We start from the raw sequence: 22,462 nt of genomic DNA on the forward strand, positions 1-22,462 counted from the left end.
CGTTAATATAGATTGTAAAGAGTTGGGGACCCAGCACCGACCCCTGCGGAACACCACTGGCTACTGGTTGCCAGTCCGAGAATGAACCATTTATCCCAACTCTCTGCTTCCTGTTAGATAACCAATCCTCCACCCATGCCAGAATATTACCCCCAATCCAGTGATTCTTTATATTGAGCAATAATCTATTATGTGGCACCTTGTCGAATGCCTTCTGGAAGTCTAAATACACTACGTCCACTGGTTCCCCGTTATCCACCCTGTACGTTATGTCCTCAAAGAACTCAAGCAAATTTGTCAGACATGACTTCCCCTTCGTAAAGCCATGCTGACTTTGTCCTATTAAATTATGTTTATCCAAATGTTCCGCTACTGTCTCCTTAATAATAGACTCCAAAATTTTACCCACCACAGATGTTAGGCTAACTGGTCTACAATTTCCAGCCTTCTGCCAACTACCCTTTTTAAATAAGGGTGTTACATTAGCAGTTTTCCAATCTGCCGGGACCTTTGCCGAGTCCAGAGAATTTTGGAAAATTATTACCGAAGCATCCACAATCCCTACTGCCACTTCCCTCAAGACCCTCGGATGTAAGCCATCAGGTCCAGGGGATTTATCCACCTTGAGTCCCATTAATTTACTGAGTACCAATTCCTTAGTGATTTTAATTGTATTTAGCTCCTCCCCCCCCCCCCCAGAGCCCCCTGTTTGTCCAGTGTTGGGATATTCTTAATGTCCTCTACCGTAAAGACTGAAACAAAATATTTGTTCAGCATTTTTGCCATCTCCATGTTTCCCACCATTAATTTTCCGGTCTCATCCTCTAAGGGACCTACGTTTGCCTTAGCCACCCTTTTTCTTTTTATATAACAGTAGAAACTCTTGCTATCTCTTTTTATATTTTTTGCTAATTTATTTTCATAATCTATCTTCCCTTTCTTAATCAATCCTTTAGTTACTTTTTGCTGTCTTTTGAAGACTTCCCAATCTTCTATCCTCCCACTAAGTTTGGCGTCCTTATATGTCCTTGTTTTTAGTCGGATACTATCCTTAATTTCTTTACTTAGCCACGGATGGCTGTCATTTCTTTTACACCCTTTTTTCCTCAGTGCAATATATTTTTTTTGAAAGTTGTAAAATAACTCCTTAAATGAACACCACTGTTCATGTACCGTCTTACCCTTTAATCTATTTTCCAAGTCCACTTTAATCAATTCCGCTCTCATACTATCATAGTCTCCTTTATTCAAGCTCAGTACGTTTGTTTGAGAACCAACCTTCTCGCCCTCTAATTGGATATGGAATGTAACCATGTTATGGTCACTCATTCCAAGGGGATCCTTAACTGGGACATTATTAATTAATCCTGGCTCATTACACAGGACCAGGTCCAAGGTTGCCTGCCCCCTTTTAGGATCAGTTACATACTCCTCAAGAAATCCATCCCGAAAGGAACTCGATAAACTCTTCCTCAAGGCTGCCCTGCCCAATTTGATTTGTCCAGTTAATATTTTTTTTATTTTTTTATTTTTTTATTCGTTCACGGGATGTGGGCGTCGCTGGCAAGGCTGGCATTTATTGCCCATCCCTAATTGCCCTCGAGAAGGTGGTGGTGAGCCGCCTTCTTGAACCGCTGCAGTCCGTGTGGTGACGGTTCTCCCACTGTGCTGTTAGGAAGGGAGTTCCAGGATTTTGACCCAGCGACAATGAAGGAACGGCGATATATTTCCAAGTCGGGATGGTGTGTGACTTGGAGGGGAAAGTGCAGGTGGTGTTGTTCCCATGCGCCTGCTGCCCTTGTCCTTCTAGGTGGTAGAGGTCGCGGGTTTGGGAGGTGCTATCGAAGAAGCCTTGGCGAGTTGCTGCAGTGCATCCTGTGGATGGTGCACACTGCAGCCACAGTGCGCCGGTGGTGAAGGGAGTGAATGTTTAGGGTGGTGGATGGGGTGCCAATCAAGCGGGCTGCTTTATCTTGGATGGTGTCGAGCTTCTTGAGTATTGTTGGAGCTGCACTCATCCAGGCAAGTGGAGAGTATTCCATCACACTCCTGACTTGTGCCTTGTAGATGGTGGAAAGGCTTGGGGGAGTCAGGAGGTGAGTCACTCGCCGCAGAATACCCAGCCTCTGACCTGCTCTCGTAGCCACAGTATTTATATGGCTGGTCCAGTTAAGTTTCTGGTCAATGGTGACCCCCAGGATGTTGATGGTGGGGGATTCGGCGATGGTAATGCCGTTGAATGTCAAGGGGACGTGGTTAGACTCTCTCTTGTTGGAGATGGTCATTGACTGGCACTTATCTGGCGCGAATGTTACTTGCCACTTATGTGCCCAAGCCTGGATGTTGTCCAGGTCTTGCTGCATGCAGGCTCGGACTGCTTCATTATCTGAGGGGTTGCGAATGGAACTGAACACTGTGCAGTCATCAGCGAACATCCCCATTTCTTACCTTATGATGGAGGGAAGGTCATTGATGAAGCAGCTGAAGATGGTTGGGCCTAGGACACTGCCCTGAGGAACTCCTGCAGCAATGTCCTGGGGCTGAGATGATTGGCCTCCAACAACCACTACCATCTTCCTTTGTGCTAGGTATGACTCCAGCCACTGGAGAGTTTTCCCCCTGATTCCCATTGACTTCAATTTTACTAGGGCTCCTTGGTGCCACACTCGGTCAAATGCTGCCTTGATGTCAATGGCAGTCACTCTCACCTCACCTCTGGAATTCAGCTCTTTTGTCCATGTTTGGACCAAGGCTGTAATGAGGTCTGGAGCCGAGTGGTCCTGGCGGAACCCAAACTGAGCATCGGTGAGCAGGTTATTGGTGAGTAAGTGCCGCTTGATAGCACTGTCGACGACACCTTCCATCACTTTGCTGATGATTGAGAGTAGACTGATGGGGCGGTAATTGGCCGGATTGGATTTGTCCTGCTTTTTGTGGACAGGACACACCTGGGCAATTTTCCACATTGTCGGGTGGATGCCAGTGTTGTAGCTACACTGGAACAGCTTGGCTCGAGGCGCAGCTCGTTCTGGAGCACAAGTCTTCAGCACTACAGCTGGGATGTTGTCGGGGCCCATAGCCTTTGCTGTATCCAGTGCACTCAGCCGTTTCTTGATATCACGTGGAGTGAATCGAATTGGCCGAAGACTGGCTTCCGTGATGGTGGGGATATCGGGAGGAGGCTGAGATGGATTATCCACTCGGCACTTCTGGCTGAAGATGGTTGCAAACGCTTCAGCCTTGTCTTTTGCACTCACGTGCTGGACTCCGCCATCATTGAGAATGGGGATGTTTGCAGAGCCTCCTCCTCCCGTTAGTTGTTTAATTGTCCACCACCATTCACGACTGGATGTGGCAGGACTGCAGAGCTTTGATCTGATCTGTTGGTTGTGGAATCGCTTAGCTCTGTCTATAGCATGTTGCTTCCGCTGTTTAGCATGCATGTAGTCCTGAGTTGTAGCTTCACCAGGTTGGCACCTCATTTTTAGGTACGCCTGGTGCTGCTCCTGGCATGCTCTTCTACACTCCTCATTGAACCAGGTTTGATCCCCTGGCTTGTTGGTAATGGTAGAGTGAGGAATATGCCGGGCCATGAGGTTACAGATTGTGCTGGAATACAATTCTGCTGCTGCTGATGGCCCACAGCGCCTCATGGATGCCCAGTTTTGAGCTGCTAGATCTGTTCTGAATCTATCCCATTTAGCACGGTGGTAGTGCCACACAACACGTTGGATGGTGTCCTCAGTGCGAAGACGGGATTTCATCTCCACAAGGACTGTGCGGTGGTCACTCCTACCAATACTGTCATGGACAGATGCATTTGCGACAGGTAGATTGGTGAGGACGAGGTCAAGTAAGTTTTTCCCTCGTGTTGGTTCGCTCACCACCTGCCGCAGGCCCAGTCTAGCAGCTATGTCCTTCAGGACTCGGCCAGCTCGGTCAGTATTGGTGCTACCGAGCCACTCTTGGTGATGGACATTGAAGTCCCCCACCCAGAGTACATTTTGTGCCCTTGCTACCCTCAGTGCTTCCTCCAAGTGGTGCTCAACATGGAGGAGGACTGATTCATCAGCTGAGGGAGGACGGTAGGTGGTAATCAGCAGGAGGTTTCCTTGCCCATGTTTGACCTGATGCCATGAGATTTCATGGGGTCCAGAGTCAATGTTGAGGACTCCCAGGGCCACTCCCTCCTGACTGTATATCACTGTACTGCCACCTCTGGTGGGTCTGCCGGTGGGACAGGACATACCCAGGGATGGTGATGGAAGAGTCTGGGACGTTGGCTGAAAGATATGATTCTGTGAGTATGGCTGTGTCAGGCTGTTGCTTGACTAGTCTGTGGGACAGCTCTCCCAATTTTGGCACAAGTCCCCAGATGTTAGTGAGGAGGACCTTGCAGGGTCGACTGGGCTTGGTGTTTTGCCGTTGTCGTGTCCGGTGCCTAGTGGTCCGATGCCGGGTGGTCCGTCCGATTTTATTCTTATTATGACTTTTCGTAGCGAGATTTTACAACTGAGTGGCTTGCTAGGCCATTTCAGAGGGCAATTAAGAATCAACCACATTGCTGTGGGTCTGGAGTCACATGTAGGCCAGACCAGGTAAGGACGGCAGGCTTCCTTCCCTAAAGGACATTAGTGAACCAGATGGGTTTTTACGACAATCCGGTAGTTTCATGGCCATCATTACTGATACTAGTATTTTAATTCCAGATTTTATTTTTTAATTAATTGAATTTAATTAATTAATTGAATTTAAATTCACCAGCTGCCGTGGCGGGATTTGAACTCATGACTCTGGATTTCGTCCAGACCTCTGGATTACTAGCCCAGTAACGTAACCACTATGCTACCGTACCCCTGGTATCATAACTAATATGATAGTTAAAACCCCCATAATTATAGCTGTTCCCTTATTACATGCCCCGACTATTTCCTGATTAATACTTCTTCCAGCAGAGTTGCAACTATTAGGAGGCCTATATACTACGCCCACGAGTGGTTTTTTCCCCTTATTATTCCTTATCTCTACCCAAACTGTTTCATTATCCTGATTCTTTGTCCTAATATCATTTCTCTGTATTACAGTGATTCCTTCCTTTATTAACATAGCCACCCCACCTCCCCTTCCTTCCTGCCTGTCCTTCCTGATTGTTAAATACCCTGGCATATTTAATTCCCAGTCGTTGCCACCCTGCAGCCATGTTTCTGTAATGGCCACAAGATCATACCCATACGTAGTTATTTGTGCTGTTAACTCGTCCATTTTGTTACGAATGCTACGTGCATTCAGATTAAGAACTTTCAAATATGTTTTGTGACACTTAGTTCCTGCTTTTTCCTTTTTTAACACTTTACCTTTTACTCCATACCTTCTGTCCCTTCCTGACACGCTTTCCTCTGTCTCCCTGCTCAGGTTCCCAACCCCCTGCCACAGCTTTGAGAGAGGGAGTTAAATGGTGAGCCATAGGTTGCCCAGGATCGACTTTCTTCTCTCCAAAGAAGCCGATTGACCTGCTGTGTGTTACCAGCTTTTTCTGTTTTTGTTTTTGATTTTCAGCATCTTAATTCATTTTCCTTTTTATTTTCAGAGTCTGCAGAGTGACACAAATGCAATGTAACATTATTAGATTCAAGAAATCACCTATTAGTTGTTTATCTCTGGTTTAACACTGCATGCACTTGCAACTTCTACATTTCTCATGTCTCAAATCTCAGTTAAATATTGCACTTAATTCAAGGCGTCCAACGGTTTTCAAGTGAAACCAATTTAGCAATAATCTCAGGAAAATACCGTATAACTGAAGGCTTCATGAAGTTTGTGATTGTCCTATTTATTTTCAGTCATGGTTTACTTAGCCGTAATAAAGACATCCAGGATGGAATCACCTATATTTTTAAATGAGTTAAGACCTCCCTTAAAATAGGAATTTTACACAAATGCATTAACATGATTGTATGCTTATGGTGGAGTCACACCTGCGATCTCCCGGTATCCTGGCCAATATCATCCCTCAACCAATATCACAGAAACAGATTATCTGCTAATTTAACTCATTGCTGTTTGTGGAACCTTGCTGTGCATAAATTAGCTGCTGCATTTCTCTACGTTATAACTACACTTCAAAAAGTATTTCATTGGCTGTAAAACAATTTGGAACAGCCTGAGGCCAAGAAAGACAATATAAATATGCAAGTTCTTTCTTTTGGACAAGTCATGGGTCCGAAATTCGCCTCATTTTGTGATTAAGTCACTGAAAAATCCATGATGTACTCAAGTTAATCAATCTCCAGAAAGTTCAGCAGATGTGAAAAAAAAATAAGGCACAGAATCTTGGAGCGTTAGCTAATCTACAGCAAAATGCAAAAAAGGTGGGCCAAATATTCTACCTGTCTTATTGCATCTTCGTCTCTGCCAAACACTCTGCCATCTTTGCCACTTCTCCAGTACTGCCGTTTCTTTGATGTGGAGATGCCGGTGATGGACTGGGGTTGACAATTGTAAACAATTTTACAACACCAAGTTTTAGTCCAACAATTTTATTTTTAATCCCACAAGCTTTCGGAGGCTTCCTCCTTCCTCCTTCCACACCGTTCACCTGAGGAAGGAGGAAGCCTCCGAAAGCTTGTGGGATTAAAAATAAAATTGTTGGACTATAACTTGGTGTTGTAAAATTGTTTACAATTGCCGTTTCTTTTAGCAGAGATTCTTGTTGAGTTATTTTTAATTGGTCACTCCTGGCACTCTTCACACCACACTCACACACTACAGTCTGGCCCATTTTAACCCCTCAATGGAGATTTGAAATACTAGAGCTTTGAGTTAAATAGCCATTTGCTGTTGCTGAAGTTCTGATGTATTGTGGAGATTAGTGTAATAGTTTGGCATAAGATTTTGAACAAATGGAAACTCACTTCCTTTGTAATTTTCTTTTTTTCCAGGTGTCATTTTCCTCACTTGTTTTAACTATTGCCATCTTGGTAATAGTTGTAGTGAAAGCTGCAACACTTGGACCACACATGTAAGTGTTCTCACTTTAACATAGAGCAACATCAGTCTTAAATAAAAGCTATAATATTGCAATGGAAAAGTAGTTATTCAGGGCTTAAATGTGATTGAATTCAGTTGTGATATTGTTGATGGTTCTTATCCACTAGAGACAGAATTCCACATCATACTGATCTGAATCTGATGACATTACTGTTTATATGGGACTGATACAGATTTTGAGTTTGCACTCGACATTCTCAGGTTTAGCATCACCAGTCTCTCCTGTCAGTGGATGCCATGCCTCTTATGATCGGGAGTTTGCCATTTTACTGACCAATACTATTCCTACAGGGAAACAGGGACTGTAACAAAAAAAATTAAAACTCTTTGTTATTTGAACTGAATACTGTAATCTCCAATGCACAATGTGTCAAAAAGGCAGACTACTTAACACTCTGATGAGACAAAGCCAAATTTAAATCAACAGGTGGATTAATTTACAAACGGTAAAGGAAAAAGCAAAACAAAGTAGTGATTCACAGTGAATTATAACATATTTCATAATGACCTTTGTAACATTGCAGATAACAAAACAAATCACATTGTCCCTATGTAAGGAATCTTACAACACCAGGTTATAGTCCAACAGTTGGACTGTAACCTGGTGTTGTAAGATTTGTTACATTTGTCCACCCCAGTCCATCACCGGCATCTCCACATCACATTGTCCCTATTAGTGGACTAAGTGTAACTTTTCTGACCAGTAATTATCCTGAACCTGATTAGCACTACATTAAGGAGAGCACTGTCACTCATCAAGCCTCTCTCCTTTATCAAATCTTCCATACTCACCTAGATGGTGTGACTGCGTGTTCTTTGTTCCTTTTTTTCTTAGCTGGACAGGGAGCCAATTTCTTAACCTTGAAATTTCCTAGCTATCCATAGTTATGAAATGGCTAGTTGTGCTGTCAATAAATCGGTTACCACCATCCTCAGCGGTGGTCCTCTGCAATTACTCCCTGGTGTCCTTAAATTAATTGGCCATCTTAATGTAACAGGTGTGGATGCCTGAGGGATGTCAATGAATTTCTGTTGTTAGTTTGAAGTGCTAGGTGGGAGGCACCACTTGACCAACTGGTTTGTCAAGATCTAATTTACATCTCCTTGCACTAGGTTGCTCTGTGGATTTATTCGCTTGTGATTTAAATTTAACTTCAGAGTATGAATTTATACAGTGCCTTTCACATTCTCAAGATGTCACAAGATACTTCACAGACAATAAGTTACTTTTGATGTGCAGTCACTGTTGTCATGTATGTAAATGTGGCAGCTAATTTATGCACAGCAAGGCCCCACAAACAGCAATAAGGTGAATCACCAGTTAATCTGTTTTTGTGGTGTTGGGGTTAAAGGACAAATGTTGATCAGGACACTGGGAGAACTCTCCTGCTCTTTTCGAACAGGCAGTTATGGCCTCACTTTAGTGTCTCATTGAAAAGATGTCATCTCCATCAATGCAGCACTCCCTCAGTACTGTAGTGGAGTGTTAGCCTAGATAATGTGTTCAGATCATGGAGTGGGGCTTGAATCCACAGTCTTCTAATTCTGAGATGAGAGTGCTACAAATTGAGCCAAGCTGTAATAGTAAAATTTTAACATAAATTACACCAAAAATCTTTGTTACCAAATCAGTCAAAAATCCTAAAACATGACTGGCATCATTAGTTTTGATGAGTCATGGCTTTAACGAAGTGAGGATTTGCCAGCCTGATATTTAATCAATTTACTTTGATTCTATTTAAAACTGACATTCAAGGAGAAGAGTAAATCTATTTACTCAGTACATTTTAGTTCAAAACAGATGGAAACGCAAAACAACTCAGAACTTCCAGATGTCATGTGAACAGGGCTGTTACTTTCATGTGATATTATTTGCATAAATAGGTACAAGAAGATTTGGTACACCTAAACCAAAAGCTTTCAACTTCCAAAGTTTTGTCCTGAAAACATATTAAATTGTTTGTCCAACTTCCTTGTTGTACTTAATATATGAGCAAATATCGGTTACTAATGTTGAAAAAAATTTCCTGGCCTGTAAATCTATATCCTGCCTTCTATGGTCATTTGAGTGTTTTGTTGTCTCCATTTATTCAAAGAAAATTCAAAATCATCTGTGATAGTACAAGTAACATACATATTTGTGTGTGTGTGTGCCTTTCTGTCTATCTCCTGTAGTATTGCACACGGAGAGTTAAGAACAAGTGTAGTCAGTGTGGGGTTAGCGTATGGAGGATTATTGGACCAGGGCACACAGGCATAATTCAGTCCCTATTTTAAACTCATACACTGTGTCTTTGCTTTAATATTTCCATTACAAACTCCTGTGTACACTTTTCATAATGGAAATTGTCTGTGCTGTAATTATAGCCTCCTGCTGGGGTGGGGGTAGGAGGAAGGGAGGAGGACAGAGAGAACATATGGAGACAGGATTGTCTCTAGCATCAAGTTTTCACATTACTGTAAGAAATTAAAGGGAAAACTGTTCTACTAAAAATATAAAAAGGTTGTTTAAAAAAATTATAACCATATTATTTGAGAAACTAAAATCAAACAGATTCAAATTCTTCTCTAGTTCCATATTCTGATGAAATTCAATGACAGTTCTGAAATGACTACTATTTTACCAGGGGGGAAAAAATTGTTGCTACTTGGAAATAAAGTTACAATGGGTTGAAAAAAAATGTTGATATTTAAATGATATCAAATTCTAAATATAGCAGAAATAGCACTTAAAATGTTTTCTTGCTTTTTTCTCTGATTTGACAAGTAGCACTGAGTTATGTTTCAATAAAAAGTAACAAGTTTACTACTGATAGAAAATCTGCTGCCTCCCAATTCCATTTTCTTCCATTCGTCATTACAGCAAATTTAGCAATTATCAATCACTGCAAACGCTATTTTAGATTGCAAGAGCTCTATTTCATTATCAGAAAAGTCTAGCCCACTCTTGATGAGTAAAAGTAAGCTATGTTTACATTGGTGATGTTTGGAAAGCATTTTTTAGTTGGCAAGAGCAAAGAGCCAAAAGAACTCTCATCATGACTTAAATCATTGTGTAGTTCATTAAAGAAAAGGTTTTCCACATGCTTTTTCATGAAGACAGTGCCACTTTAAAGAGTAAAGGTTCTCAGGAATAAGTATACAAAATTATTCTGCCAAGTTGCGGGTCTATCAAACAGCACATGCAGTAGTAATGCAAACTGATAATTAGTGTAACTATGGATATGTTTTCCGCCGTTTGCGCCTATAAAGATTGCCATATAAAGGGGTGGAAAACTTGGTGGGAAAGTGCTAGCAGTGTCAGCTGGCAGCTTTTACGTGCTATTTGAGGTTTTTCCACTGTGAAAAAATAATTTATTAGCACAATATTAATGCTCACTGCTTAATAGTGCTAATTAAGGGCTATTTTGGATGCAATAAATTCTCCACTAGTTCCCATTATTTCATAAATTTAAATCCATAAATATCAAGCTCTCAGTGGTGAGCAGCACTTGAAGGAAGTGCAAGACAGAGAATCATCACTACAGTGTTGTAGCGTTATCTGTGACCCACTTTCTCTTCGACCATGGATCCCTGCTGAGAGCATAGAAAATAAGACCAAATAAAACTGTTGGACTATAACCTGGTGTTGTAAGATTCCTTACATGAGAGCATAGAGGATTATTGAATTTACCCTTGTATCTCCAGGATAAGTAAACATTCTAATGAACATTATAGCTGCAATATGTAATGTTCCTGTAATCACTGCAGGAGACAGAGAACAAAACAGAAGCTTCAGCGAGAGCTCAAGACCACCCAAAACAATTATTCCCTGGGAATGTGTACAGGATAAGGAGCACTTACCCATCCCCAATAAATCAGAAGTGCGTGCAAAACCTAAAATTATTCTGGAGATGCTAATTGAACTATGCTACCTCCTGAACAGTGAGTTGCAGATACAGAGTTCTGAGTACTGCCATTCCTGTGAATGATAATTCTCAGTTTCTTTGCCACAAGTAGCTCCCAGGTCCTAATAGAAAAATCCGAAGAGTGAGCTGCTATTTGGTCCACAGAGTCTCAAAGCCATGGACATCAGTACATGAATTCTGTAACAACCCAGCACCTGGAATCCCAAAAACTATGGGGTTTCTACCAACTTGCACAGTTCCTTAGGGGTCCCAAAATTGCTGTAGCTGGCTTAACATTGCCACATTACATTCAACAACAATAATTTACAGTGATATTGAATGCTGAATTCTCCTCCTGTTGGCTCACCAGCGAAATCCTTCGCAAAACTGCTACAATTTCTTCCCCGGGCTGTCATTTGCCATGCTGCGTAGGATACTATTTCTGATAGGTTTACCACTGTTACAAAGGAGGGGGAATTCAGTTCTGGTGCAGCCTTTACAATTGCAGAATCACTTTCTGAACATCAGGAAGAAGAATATCAGCAATATCTAAAACACAAGCAGCAGCAGCAGCCATAGTGGGGAGGCGGGCAGTGGTGGGCAGCATCTATAAGAACCCCCAGATTCTCAGATGCATCTCTGGAGGTGTTGCTGTCTAAAACAAGGGCCAGAAGAGGCATACTGCTAGACACTGATGGTAGGAAGCCCCATAAGATGGTGATAAAGGCTGTCTTCCACCTTCCTCCAATCAGTGAATCTGCACCACCCCAAGAACTGCCACACAAGAAGAGGCTCAGTGACTTCACAGGGGTGACCAAGGTAAGTCAAGGCACCATTGCCAGTATACATGCAGCCTTCACTCAGATCCTTATGTATCATACTCTTTCCATCTCAGCATCTGGGTGTCAGGGGAATTCACTTCTGCAAAGGGAAACCTTTGCAAACACGCAAGCAGCTTCCTTACTCAAAATGACTCTGGCAACTCATGTAGCCTGACACAATTGCGACTGCTATCCTTCAAGGACACTTAATTGAAGGCACAATGCACCCCCACAATTCATCATCATGGGATACGTGCACTCATATGGGGAAAATGTCCATATCACTTATATGCCCTTAATATTGTCTTCTCTCCTCTCCAAGGAAAAGATGGCCTACAGTCAGCGCCACAGAAATGTAATCGAGGGATGAGCAGCAGCACTGAAAACCTTGACAGCACATGAAGAGGAAGCACTGCAAATTATAAGCAGGCAGACACGAGAACATGTGGGAGAGGGCGAGATTGGAGGCACAGAGGAAACAGAAGATTAGTAGAAGCTGGGAAATGCTCCAAGGTAGTCTCAGCTTTATGTGCTTTCTCAAAGTATTGCAATGCCCTTATACTTAACCACTATTCTTGTATATGCAGCTAAACAAGCTCTTCTGCATTTCACATCATAGGGAGTGCCTTGCAGGAAGAGCCTGGCCACAATGATGATTGCCCAGGCACTACCAATGGGGAATTTGCTGCCAGATACAAAAACCTCAACTGCTGCTACTTCCTCATCAACTGCATCATGGCATCTTACTTGTGCAAGCACTAGCACAAAGACACCCACACAGGAGGAAGTAGCCAGTGAGTAAGAAGAGTTATCATCAGATGAGACATTAACCACTGGTGAGCATGAGGAGCTGGTGATGGTTTTCCATGTGAGTCAAATAGCTAGCTGACTATAGCTAAGCAAGGAGTGATGAAAGATTGTTCCTAGTGAAAAGCACATGGTATTTTATATGCAAAAATTGATAAACCACAAAATGGGTATTAACATTCCTGGCACCAAAATCAGAAAATATAGCCAAGAGTAACATACATCACAATTGCAGTAATTTTGACGTTCATGCCAATGTCAACACTTTCTTTCCCATTACATGAGATGAATCAGAAGGATCTTTCCACAGCATTTGACATAGTTTTGTTTTATTCGTTCATGGGATGTGGGTGTCGCTGGTGAGGCCAGCATTTATTGCCCATCCCTAATTGCTCTTGAGAAGGGGATGGTGAGCTGCCTTCTCGAACCGCTGCAATCTTGTGGTGAAGGTTCTCCCACAGTGCTGTTAGGAAGGGAGTTCCGGGATTTTGACCCAGCGACGATGAAGGAATGGCGATATATTTCCATGTTTGGATGGTGTGTGACTTGGAGGGGAATGTGCAGGTGGTGTTGTTCCCATTTGCCTGCTGCCCTTGTCCTTCCAGGTAGTAGAGGTCGCGGGTTTGGGAGGTGCTGTCGAAGAAGCCTTGGCGAGGCTTGATCACGCTGTCATCCATCATTGCCTCTCCTCCATTGTTCAGACCTATGGAACTACCCTTGTGATGGTACCTCCCCTACTTATCCAGAAGCAGCCAGGCATCCCCAGCAAAGGTGTCTCTTCCCTTCCTTACACCATCGCCTCAAGTCTCCCAAAGTTCTTGGTCCCCTTGTTTTCATTATCATTATGCTGGCCTTGAGTGATAGTTTGTGCAGGCATGGGTAAACTTCCCTATATTTGCTGACAACACCCTGCTATACCACTCCAGCACTTCTCTTCACCATCACTTCCAAGTTGGGTCATCCTGAGGTTATGCAAAGCTTTATATTCATGCAAGTTCTTTTTTCTTTCTTGCTTTCCTTCTTCCATAGTCATGGATGAGTCATAACTTCCTTCAGCTGAACATCAAGAAGATTGAACCTATTGTTTTCAGTGCCAATTTCTGCTCCCATGCCACTGACTCTATCCCTTTCCCTGGCCACTCACTCACGCTAAATCATAGAATCATAGAAAGGTTACAGCACGGAAGGAGGCCATTCAGCCCATCGAGTTCGTGCCGGCTCTATGCAAGAGCAGTCTAGCTAGTCTCACTCCCCCACCCTATCCCCATTGCCCTGCAATTATTTTTCCTTTTAAGTACCTATCCAGTTCCCTTTTGAAGGCCATGAATGAATCTGCCTCCACCACCCCCTCAGGCAGTGCATTCCAGATCCTAACAACTCGCTGTGTAAAAAAGTTTTTACTCATGTCACCTTTGGTTCTTCTGCCAATCACCTTAAATCTATGTTGTCTGGTTCTTGACCCTTCTGCCAACGGGAACAGTTTCTTTCTATCTACTCTGTCTAGACTCTTCATAATTTTGAATACCTGTATCAAATCTCCTCTCAACCTTCTCTGTTCTAAGGCAACAAACCTCAGCTTCTCCAGTCTATCCATGTAACTAAAGTCCCTCATGCCTGGAATCATTCTTGTAAATCTCTTCTGCACCCTCTCTAAGGCCTTCACATCTTTCCTAAAGTGCGATGCCCAGAACAATACTCCAGTTGCGGCCGAAACAGTACGACCATGCAAATCTTGGCACCCTATTCAACCCTGAACTGAGCTTCAAACCCACAACTTCTCCATCACCAAAATCGTTTATCTCCATTTCCCTGCAATATTGCCCGGCTCTAACCCCGCCACAGCCCCTCTGGAGCTAAAATCTTTATCCATGCTTCGGCCACCTCCAGACTTGATTATTTTAATAGTCTCCTCACTGGACTTTGTCCGTTCCATAAACTCTGATTTATGCAAATCGCAGCTACCATATCCGAACGTACTCAGTCCTGCTTACTCAATACTCCTGTCCTCATGGATCGATATTGGGTTCCTGTCCCTCAATACATTAAATTTAAAATCCTCATTCTCACTTGACTTCAAATCCCTTCATAGCCTTGCAACCTTTATGATCTCCTACAGATTTATTTTCCCTCCAGCACTCTCCGGTCTTCCAACTCTGGCCTCCTGTGCATCCAGCCCTCCTACTTTCATCCCACCACTGGGGGCAGAGTTTTCAGCCAAACAGGTTTTGTTCCCTGGAACTGCCTCCCAAACACCACGTTACTTTTCAGTACTGTTCTAATAACCTTCTCAAAACATTTTTTCATCCAAGCCTTCAGTCATTCCTCTTAAACGCTCTCTCCTTGCTCAGCAGTCCACTCTTATTACTGGTCTGTAAAGTGCTTTGGGACTTTTGTACATTAAAGGTGTTTTAAAAATGTAAGTAGTTCTTGCAAGTACGCTTACCATTGGTGCACATATTTCTGAAAGGCACTGTAACATTATCATGGATAGCAGGCTGTTAGTTGCCATTTATGGATAAACTATAGACATACAGCTGAGGCAGCAGAACAGAGGAAAGGGAGTGGCCCATAAAAAGGCGGGAGTCGGAGGTCCGAGTACAGCTGAGGCGGCAGAGCGGGGGAGAGCCAGAGCCGAAGCCCGGAGGGAGCGCGAGCGTCAGGGAGAGAGAGGAAAAATAACCAAAGTGACGTCAGCACAAGGGAATGAGCTGATTGGTGAGTAGCTGGTGAGTGTTTTTTTTAAGTCTTTAGTTTATTTCTCTTAAGTTTAGTTAATAATCTAATAAATAGAGGCATGGCAGGGCACATCTTGTGCCATGTGGAAACTCCAGGATGCTTCCCGTGTCCTGGACAACCTTAGGTGCAGGAAGTACTGTCAGCTGGAGGAGCTCGAGCTCCGGATTTTGTGGATAGCACGTTTCTGGAGGTGGTCACCCCACAGCTTAAGAGAGTGCAGGCAGAGAGGGACTGGGTGACTGCCAGACAGACAAGGAGGACCAGGCAGGTAGTGCAGGGGTTCCCTGAGGGCATCTCGCTCTCTAACCAGTACTGGTGAGGGAGAGGGTTCCCCTGGGGAGTGTAGCCAGAGCCAAGACCATAGCACCGTGGGTGGCTCGGCTGTACATGGGGGGAGGAAAAAGGTCAAGAGAGCGATAGTGATAGGGGATTCTATAGTTAGGGGAGCAAACAGGAATTTCTGCGGAAGCAGACCTGATTTCAGGATTGAATGTTGCCTCCCTGGAGATGTAACTGAGCGGCTGCAGAACATTCTGGAGGGGGAAGGTGTACAGCCAGAGATTGTGGTCCACATCAGTACCAGTGACAGGTAGAAAGAGGGATGAGGTCTTGCAGGCAGATTTTAAGGAGTTAGGAAAGAGATTAAGAAGCAGGACCTCAAAGGTAGTAATCTCCGGATTACTCCCAGTGCCACCCGCTAGCGAATATAGAAATAGGAGGATAGAGCAGATTAATGCGTGGCTGGAGAGATGGTGTGGGAGGGAGGGCTTTAGATTCCTGGAGCATTGAGACCAGTTCTGGGGAGGTAGGACCTGTAAAGGCTAGACAAGTTGCACCTCAACGGAGCTGAAACCAATGTCCTCTTGGGGAGGTTCGCTAGTGCTGTGGGGTGGGAGGGGGGGGGGGTTAAACTAATTTGGCAGGGGGTTGGGCACCAGGATGTAGCATTGGAAAGGATAAACAAGGTGCACAAAGGATTGGGTGAGAAAGATAGCACCTGAGCAAGAAATAGTACAGTAGTAGATGGGACCAGACTAAGAGAGAATACAAGAAGATATAAGTTGGGTTAACAGTACATGTGTGTAAATGCACGTAACGCGTTAAACAAGGTTGGAGAGCTGCAGGCGCAAATAGCCACATGGGAATACGACGTTGTGGCGATAACGGAGACCTGGCTCAAAAAAGGGCAGGATTGGGCAGTAAATATTCCTGGATACAAGGTGTTCAGGAAAGATAGGGAAGGGAAGAAAGGAGGTGGAGTGGCAGTATTGGATAAGGAGAATATTGCTGTGCTGGAGAGAGGATGTCCTGGAGGGGTCAAGGACAGAATCTATTTGGTTAGAGTTAAGAAACAAAAGAGGTGCCATTACACTACTGGGTGAATTCTACAGACCACCAACTGGTGGGAAGGAGATGGAGCAGCAAATTTGCAGGGAAATTACAGAGAGGTGCAAAAGCCGTAGAGTAGTGATAACGGGGGACTTCAACTATTCTAATATAGACCGGGATAATAATAATATAGGGGAAAAGAGGGGAAGGAATTTTTGAAGTGTGTTCAGGAGAACTTCCTTGACCAGTACTTTTTGGCCCAAGGAAGGAGGCATTGCTGGACTTGGTTCTGGGGAATGAGGTGGGCCAAGTGGAGCAGGTGTCAGTGGGGGAGCATTTAGGGAACAGTGATCATAGTATCATAGGGTTTAGAAAGCTAGAGCTTCCTGGATAACAAAAGAGATAGAGAGTAAGGTGAAGCAGAATAAAGGGGCATAGGACAGATGTCAGGTTGATAACACAAGTGAGAACCAGGCTGAATATAGAAAGTTCAGAGGGGAAGTGAAAAAGGAAATAAAAGGGGCAAAGAGAGAGTATGAGAATAGACTGGCGGCAGATATAAAAGGGAATCCAAAAATCTTCTCTCGGCATGTAAACAGTAAAGGGGTAGTAAGAGGAGGAGTGGGGCCGATCAGGGACCAAAAAGGAGATCTACTCATGGAGGCCGAGGTACTAAATGAGTACTTTGCATCTGTCTTTAGCAAGAAAGAAGATGCTGCCAGAGTCTCAGTAAAGGAAGATGTAGTTGAGATACTGATAGAGGAGGTATTAGAAAGGCTAACTGTACTTAAAGTAGATAAGTCACCCTGTCCGGATGGGATGCATCCTAGGTTGCTGAGGAAAGTAAGGGTGGAAATTGCGGAGGTACTGGCCATAATCTTCCAAACATCCTTAGATACGGGAGTGGTGCCAGAGGACTGGAGAATTGCAAATGTTACACCCTTGTTCAAAAGAGGGTGTAAGGATAAACCCAGCAACTACAGGCCAGTCAGTTTAACCTCGGTGGTGGGGAAACTTTTAGAAACGATAATCCAGGACAGAATTAGCAGTCACTTGGACAAGTGTGGATTGATTAGGGAAAGCCAGCACGGATTTGTTAAAGGCAAATCGTGTTTAACTAACCTGATGGAGTTTTTTGATGAGGTAATAGAGAGGGTCGATGAAGGCAATGCGGTTGATGTGGTGTTTATGGACTTTCAAAAGGCGTTTGATAAAGTGCCGCATAATAGCTTGTCATCAAGATTGAAGTCCATGGAATAAAGAGGGCAATAGCAGCATGGATACAACATTGGCTAAGTAACAGGAAGCAGAGAGTAGTGGTGAACGGTTGTTTTTCGGACTGGAGGGAGGTGTACCGTGGTGTTCCCCAGGGGTCGGTACTAGGACCACTGCTTTTCTTGATATATATTAATTACTAGGACTTGGGTGTAGAGGGCACAATTTCCAAATTTGCAGACAACACAAAACTTGGAAGTGTAGTGAACAGTGAGGAGGATAGTGATAGACTTCAAGTGGATATTGACAGGCTGGTGGAATGGGCGGACACATGGCAGATGAAATTTAAAGCAGAAAAATGCGAAGTGATACATTTCAGTAGGAAGAACGAGGAGAGATAATAAAAACTGGAGGGCACAATTCTAAAAGGGGTACAGGAACAGGGAGATCTGGAGGTATATGTGCACAAATCATTAAAAGTAACAGGGAAGGTTGAGAAAGCGGTTAAAAAAGCAAATGGGATCCTGGGCTTTATAAATAGAGGCATAGAGTACAAAAGCAAGGAAGTCATGATGAACCTTTATAAAACACTGGTTTGAGCACAACTGGAGTACTGTGTCCAGTTCTGGGCTCCGCATTTTAGGAAAGATGCGAAGGCCTTAGAGAGGGTGCAGAAGAGATTTACTGGAATGATTCCAGGAATGAGGGACTTTAGTTACGTGGATAGACTGGAGAAGCTGGGGTTGTTCTCCTTGGAATAGAGAACGTTGAGAGGAGATTTGATAGAGGTATTTAAATTCATAGAGGGAAACTGTTCCCATTGGTGGAAGGGTCAACAACCAGAGGACATTGATTCAAGGTGATTGGCAAAAGAACCAAAGACCATGAGGAAAACTTCTTTACGCAGCGAGTGGTTAGGATCTGGAATGCACTGTCCAGGGGTTATAGAATCATAGAATCATAGAAGTTACAACATGGAAACAGGCCCTTCGGCCCAACATGTCCATGTCGCCCAGTTTATACCACTAAGCTAGTCCCAATTGCCTGCACTTGGCCCATATCCCTCTATACCCATCTTACCCATGTAACTGTCCAAATGCTTTTTAAAAGACAAAATTGTACCCGCCTCTACTACTGCCTCTGGCAGCTCGTTCCAGACACTCACCACCCTTTGAGTGAAAAAATTGCCCCTCTGGACCCTTTTGTATCTCTCCCCTCTCACCTTAAATCTATGCCCCCTCATTATAGACTCCCCTACCTTTGGGAAAAGATTTTGACCATCTACCTTATCTATGCCCCTCATTATTTTATAGACTTCTATAAGATCACCCCTTAACCTCCTACTCTCCAGGGAAAAAAGTCCCAGTCTGTCTAACCTCTCCCTGTAAGTCAAACCATCAAGTCCCGGTAGCATCCTAGTAAATCTTTTCTGCACTCTTTCTAGTTTAATAATATCCTTTCTATAATAGGGTGACCAGAACTGTACACAGTATTCCAAGTGTGGCCTCACCAATGCCCTGTACAACTTCAACAAGACATCCCAACTCCTGCATTCAATGTTCTGACCAATGAAACCAAGCATGCCAAATGCCTTCTTCACCACCCTATCCACCTGTGACTCCACTTTCAAGGAGCTATGAACCTGTACTCCTAGATCTCTTTGTTCTATAACTCTCCCCAACGCCCTACCATTAACGGAGTAGGTCCTGGCCCGATTCGATCTATTCCTGGCCCGATTCGATCTACAATTGCAAAATCCGATCCCTCCTAAAATATCAGGTTAATCAGGTTTGTTAACAACCTGAAGTACCTGTTCAAGTACTTTTAAGTGGCACCCCGCCGGCTTTAATTGCCGGCGGGAGTCCCACATGCGGGGGCTGCGCGCGCATGTGAGCGCGTCACTGGGGAACCCGGAAATGGGGCAGGTTGGTGCTGGGCTCCGGACCCGCCCCGGGAATCCCGGATTTTCGCAGCCCCCCCACCACGAACGCACCCGATTGTGGGTGCGAAAATAGAGCCCCAAGTCTTCCTAGCCACCGGTCTTATGGAATTTTGGCAGATTTATCTTTATTTTGTTTTATTTACTCAATAGGAAATTGAAAAATAGCATGCACAAAATAAAATGTGAGCAAAATTATTAAATAGAAATGATAACCTTCGAGTGATTCTTATATAAGAAACAATAACATTTTGAATTTTGACTTTTTTCATATTTCAAAATTGTGGCATCAGAAGGAAAAGTTATATAAATTAATATAGGATTGATCTTTTAATAAATAGAACTTCCCGGAAACCCTCCCGTCTTTCTTTCCCAAAGTTGCATTAGTTGCATTTCAGCGCAACAAAATGACTGGACATGTGTTTATTTTTAGATAGAAATTACAACACGGAAACAGGCCATTCTGCCTAACCAGTCTATGTTGGTGTTTATCCTTCACATGGGCACGAGTCCAATCCCATATACACACCCTGTTCCCAGATCCCTTTAACCCCTTTTTTTCAACCACATATCTAACCTATTCTTAAATATTGACATGGGGCCCGATGTTACCAGGGCTGCGGGGGTTGGTGGAGACAGATTCAATCGTGGCTTTCAAAAGGGAACTGGTTAAGTACTTGAAAGGAAAAAATTTTCAGAGCTACGGGGATAGGGTGGGGGAGTGGGACTAGCTGGATTGCTCTTGCATAGAGCCGACATAGACTCAATGGGCCAAATGGCCTCCTTCAGTGCTGTAACCTTTCTATGATTCTACATTATCAGGGCTGCCAGAAATCAAATACTCCTCACTGGATCATGAACTGATTGTTATGTATTTTACATTGAAAGAAAACAGACAAAATGTACTTCCTTTGTTTTTATAATTTATCCAGACATGGCAGCCGGTTACCTGGTACATAAGTGGTAATATTGGGATTAAACCCAACTACAAAATAAAATAAATTAAAGTAGTGCTGCATTTCTAGGCCATTGGAAGAAAAAATAATTTAAAAGAGGTGGGAAAAAATACAATAATGCACATAGGCCCGGCAAAATTGAGGAAGCAAAACCTTCAGGGTGGAGGCATTAATTTAAGCCATGCAAAGATGACTAAGAATTTAAAATGTTATATGTCAGCAGCTCTATTGAGTGGGAGGATGGAAATGCTAATCTTTTCATGATAAAAGCTTTACAACTACAATAACTTTTCAGAAATGGATCAGTAGTCTTTTCAATCTTTGCAATTTCTGAATAGCATTAATTATGAAAGACATTTAGTAGTGAGTTCTGACATTTACACATTCAGCTTTGTTTGTTTTCTGTGTTTTTCTTTGTAGATGAAATCAGCTTAGATAAGTAGTGGATAAATGCTGTTACATAATAGATATTGTCTGGTTTATTTAAAAGTCATAAAACATTTAGGAAAACTGAAATTCATAAAATAAAACTACAGCAAAAACAAAACATTTATCATTGCACACAAGAAGCTTTATAAATATGTTTTTCCCCTTTTAATTTAAGTGAAATGCAATAAATTACTAATCTTTGCTTCTTGACATGCTTCATAACACCTCCCCATTAAAACCTCTGGAATTAATGTGTGGAAAAGAGAGCTTCAGAATGGTGATCTTGTAACTATGGCAACTGTATCTAGCCAACAGTTTTGTGTGGAGTGCTACATAGAATACAGGTTTGAAGGTTCAGTTGTAGTTCAGGCAACATCTCTTCATAAGAAATTAAATTTTAGTGTAGGTTTAAAGATAAAATGGAACTCCTTTTGAAGGTTTAAATGTGACCAGATCAGTGGTAAAGCTGAGTATGTCTGGAAGAATTATTTGTCAATATTTAACATTGGTATTAGTGATAGGTAATGCTGTGCCCACGTCACTGGAGTCACAGGTACCATGATGTGAATTTTTATTAAAAGGCACAGCAGTTCTATGGTTTCTTCCAATTGGCTGAGTTCACGTCAACCACATGCTCCTAACTTAGTAGAACTCCACACATTTGATGTTCTCCAGAACCTGTTCTTTCTTTCAATCACACATGCAACACAGTTAGACATTATTTCAGTGGGATGAGGATGTGGATTTATTTGGCGCTCATTGTATTTTGTGAGGTGAGTAAAAAAGTTGATTATTTGTTTAGGTTTCCACCTCTTCTGAAAGCCTACTCTTTCGAGCACTTCATTGCCCCATTTTCTTCCACTTCCTCCCCTCGCCCGTCCTTGCAGTCTCCCCAAATGGCAGGCAAACACTATAGGAAATGGCAAGAAAGTCTTGTAGAGGCAAACGAGAGAGAGAGAGGCGGGGAAAGGGTAAAAATAGAAGAGTAAGAAAGGGCTGTAAAAAGTTAAAAGAAAGTAAGGAAATAAGTAATCGAGTATGGAGAGAGATACTGAAGTGAAGGAGGAGGGATAGATAAAGGTGGCTCAGTTAGCACAGAACATGTGCATGAATACTCATGACTTTTACCGTAATTTCTTTTGACATTTTTTATTATTTGAGTAATTTAACCCAAAATTGACAGAGGAAATTATGGGTTTAGTTACTGCAAACAAAATAAAGTGTTACCCTTTACAAAACAATGAAATTAGAAAATTTAAAGTTTGCCTCACCAAGCAGCGTTATTCTTGATTTATG

The 22,462-nt window shown here is 43.0% G+C and overlaps 1 protein-coding gene across 3 annotated transcripts in view; it reads left to right on the forward strand.

The window, feature by feature from the left end:
- Positions 1–22,462, forward strand: part of slc38a11 (solute carrier family 38 member 11) — an 87,329-nt gene that overhangs the window by 35,668 nt on the left and 29,199 nt on the right. For all 3 annotated transcript variants that reach the window (XM_067986781.1, XM_067986783.1, XM_067986782.1), the window contains one exon: positions 6,939–7,018. In XM_067986781.1, the coding sequence (XP_067842882.1) occupies positions 6,939–7,018 (80 nt within the window). The remainder of the gene's footprint in view (positions 1–6,938; positions 7,019–22,462) is intronic.

Source organism: Heptranchias perlo, chromosome 7 (genome assembly GCF_035084215.1).
Source record: "Heptranchias perlo isolate sHepPer1 chromosome 7, sHepPer1.hap1, whole genome shotgun sequence".
NCBI lineage: Eukaryota > Metazoa > Chordata > Chondrichthyes > Hexanchiformes > Hexanchidae > Heptranchias > Heptranchias perlo.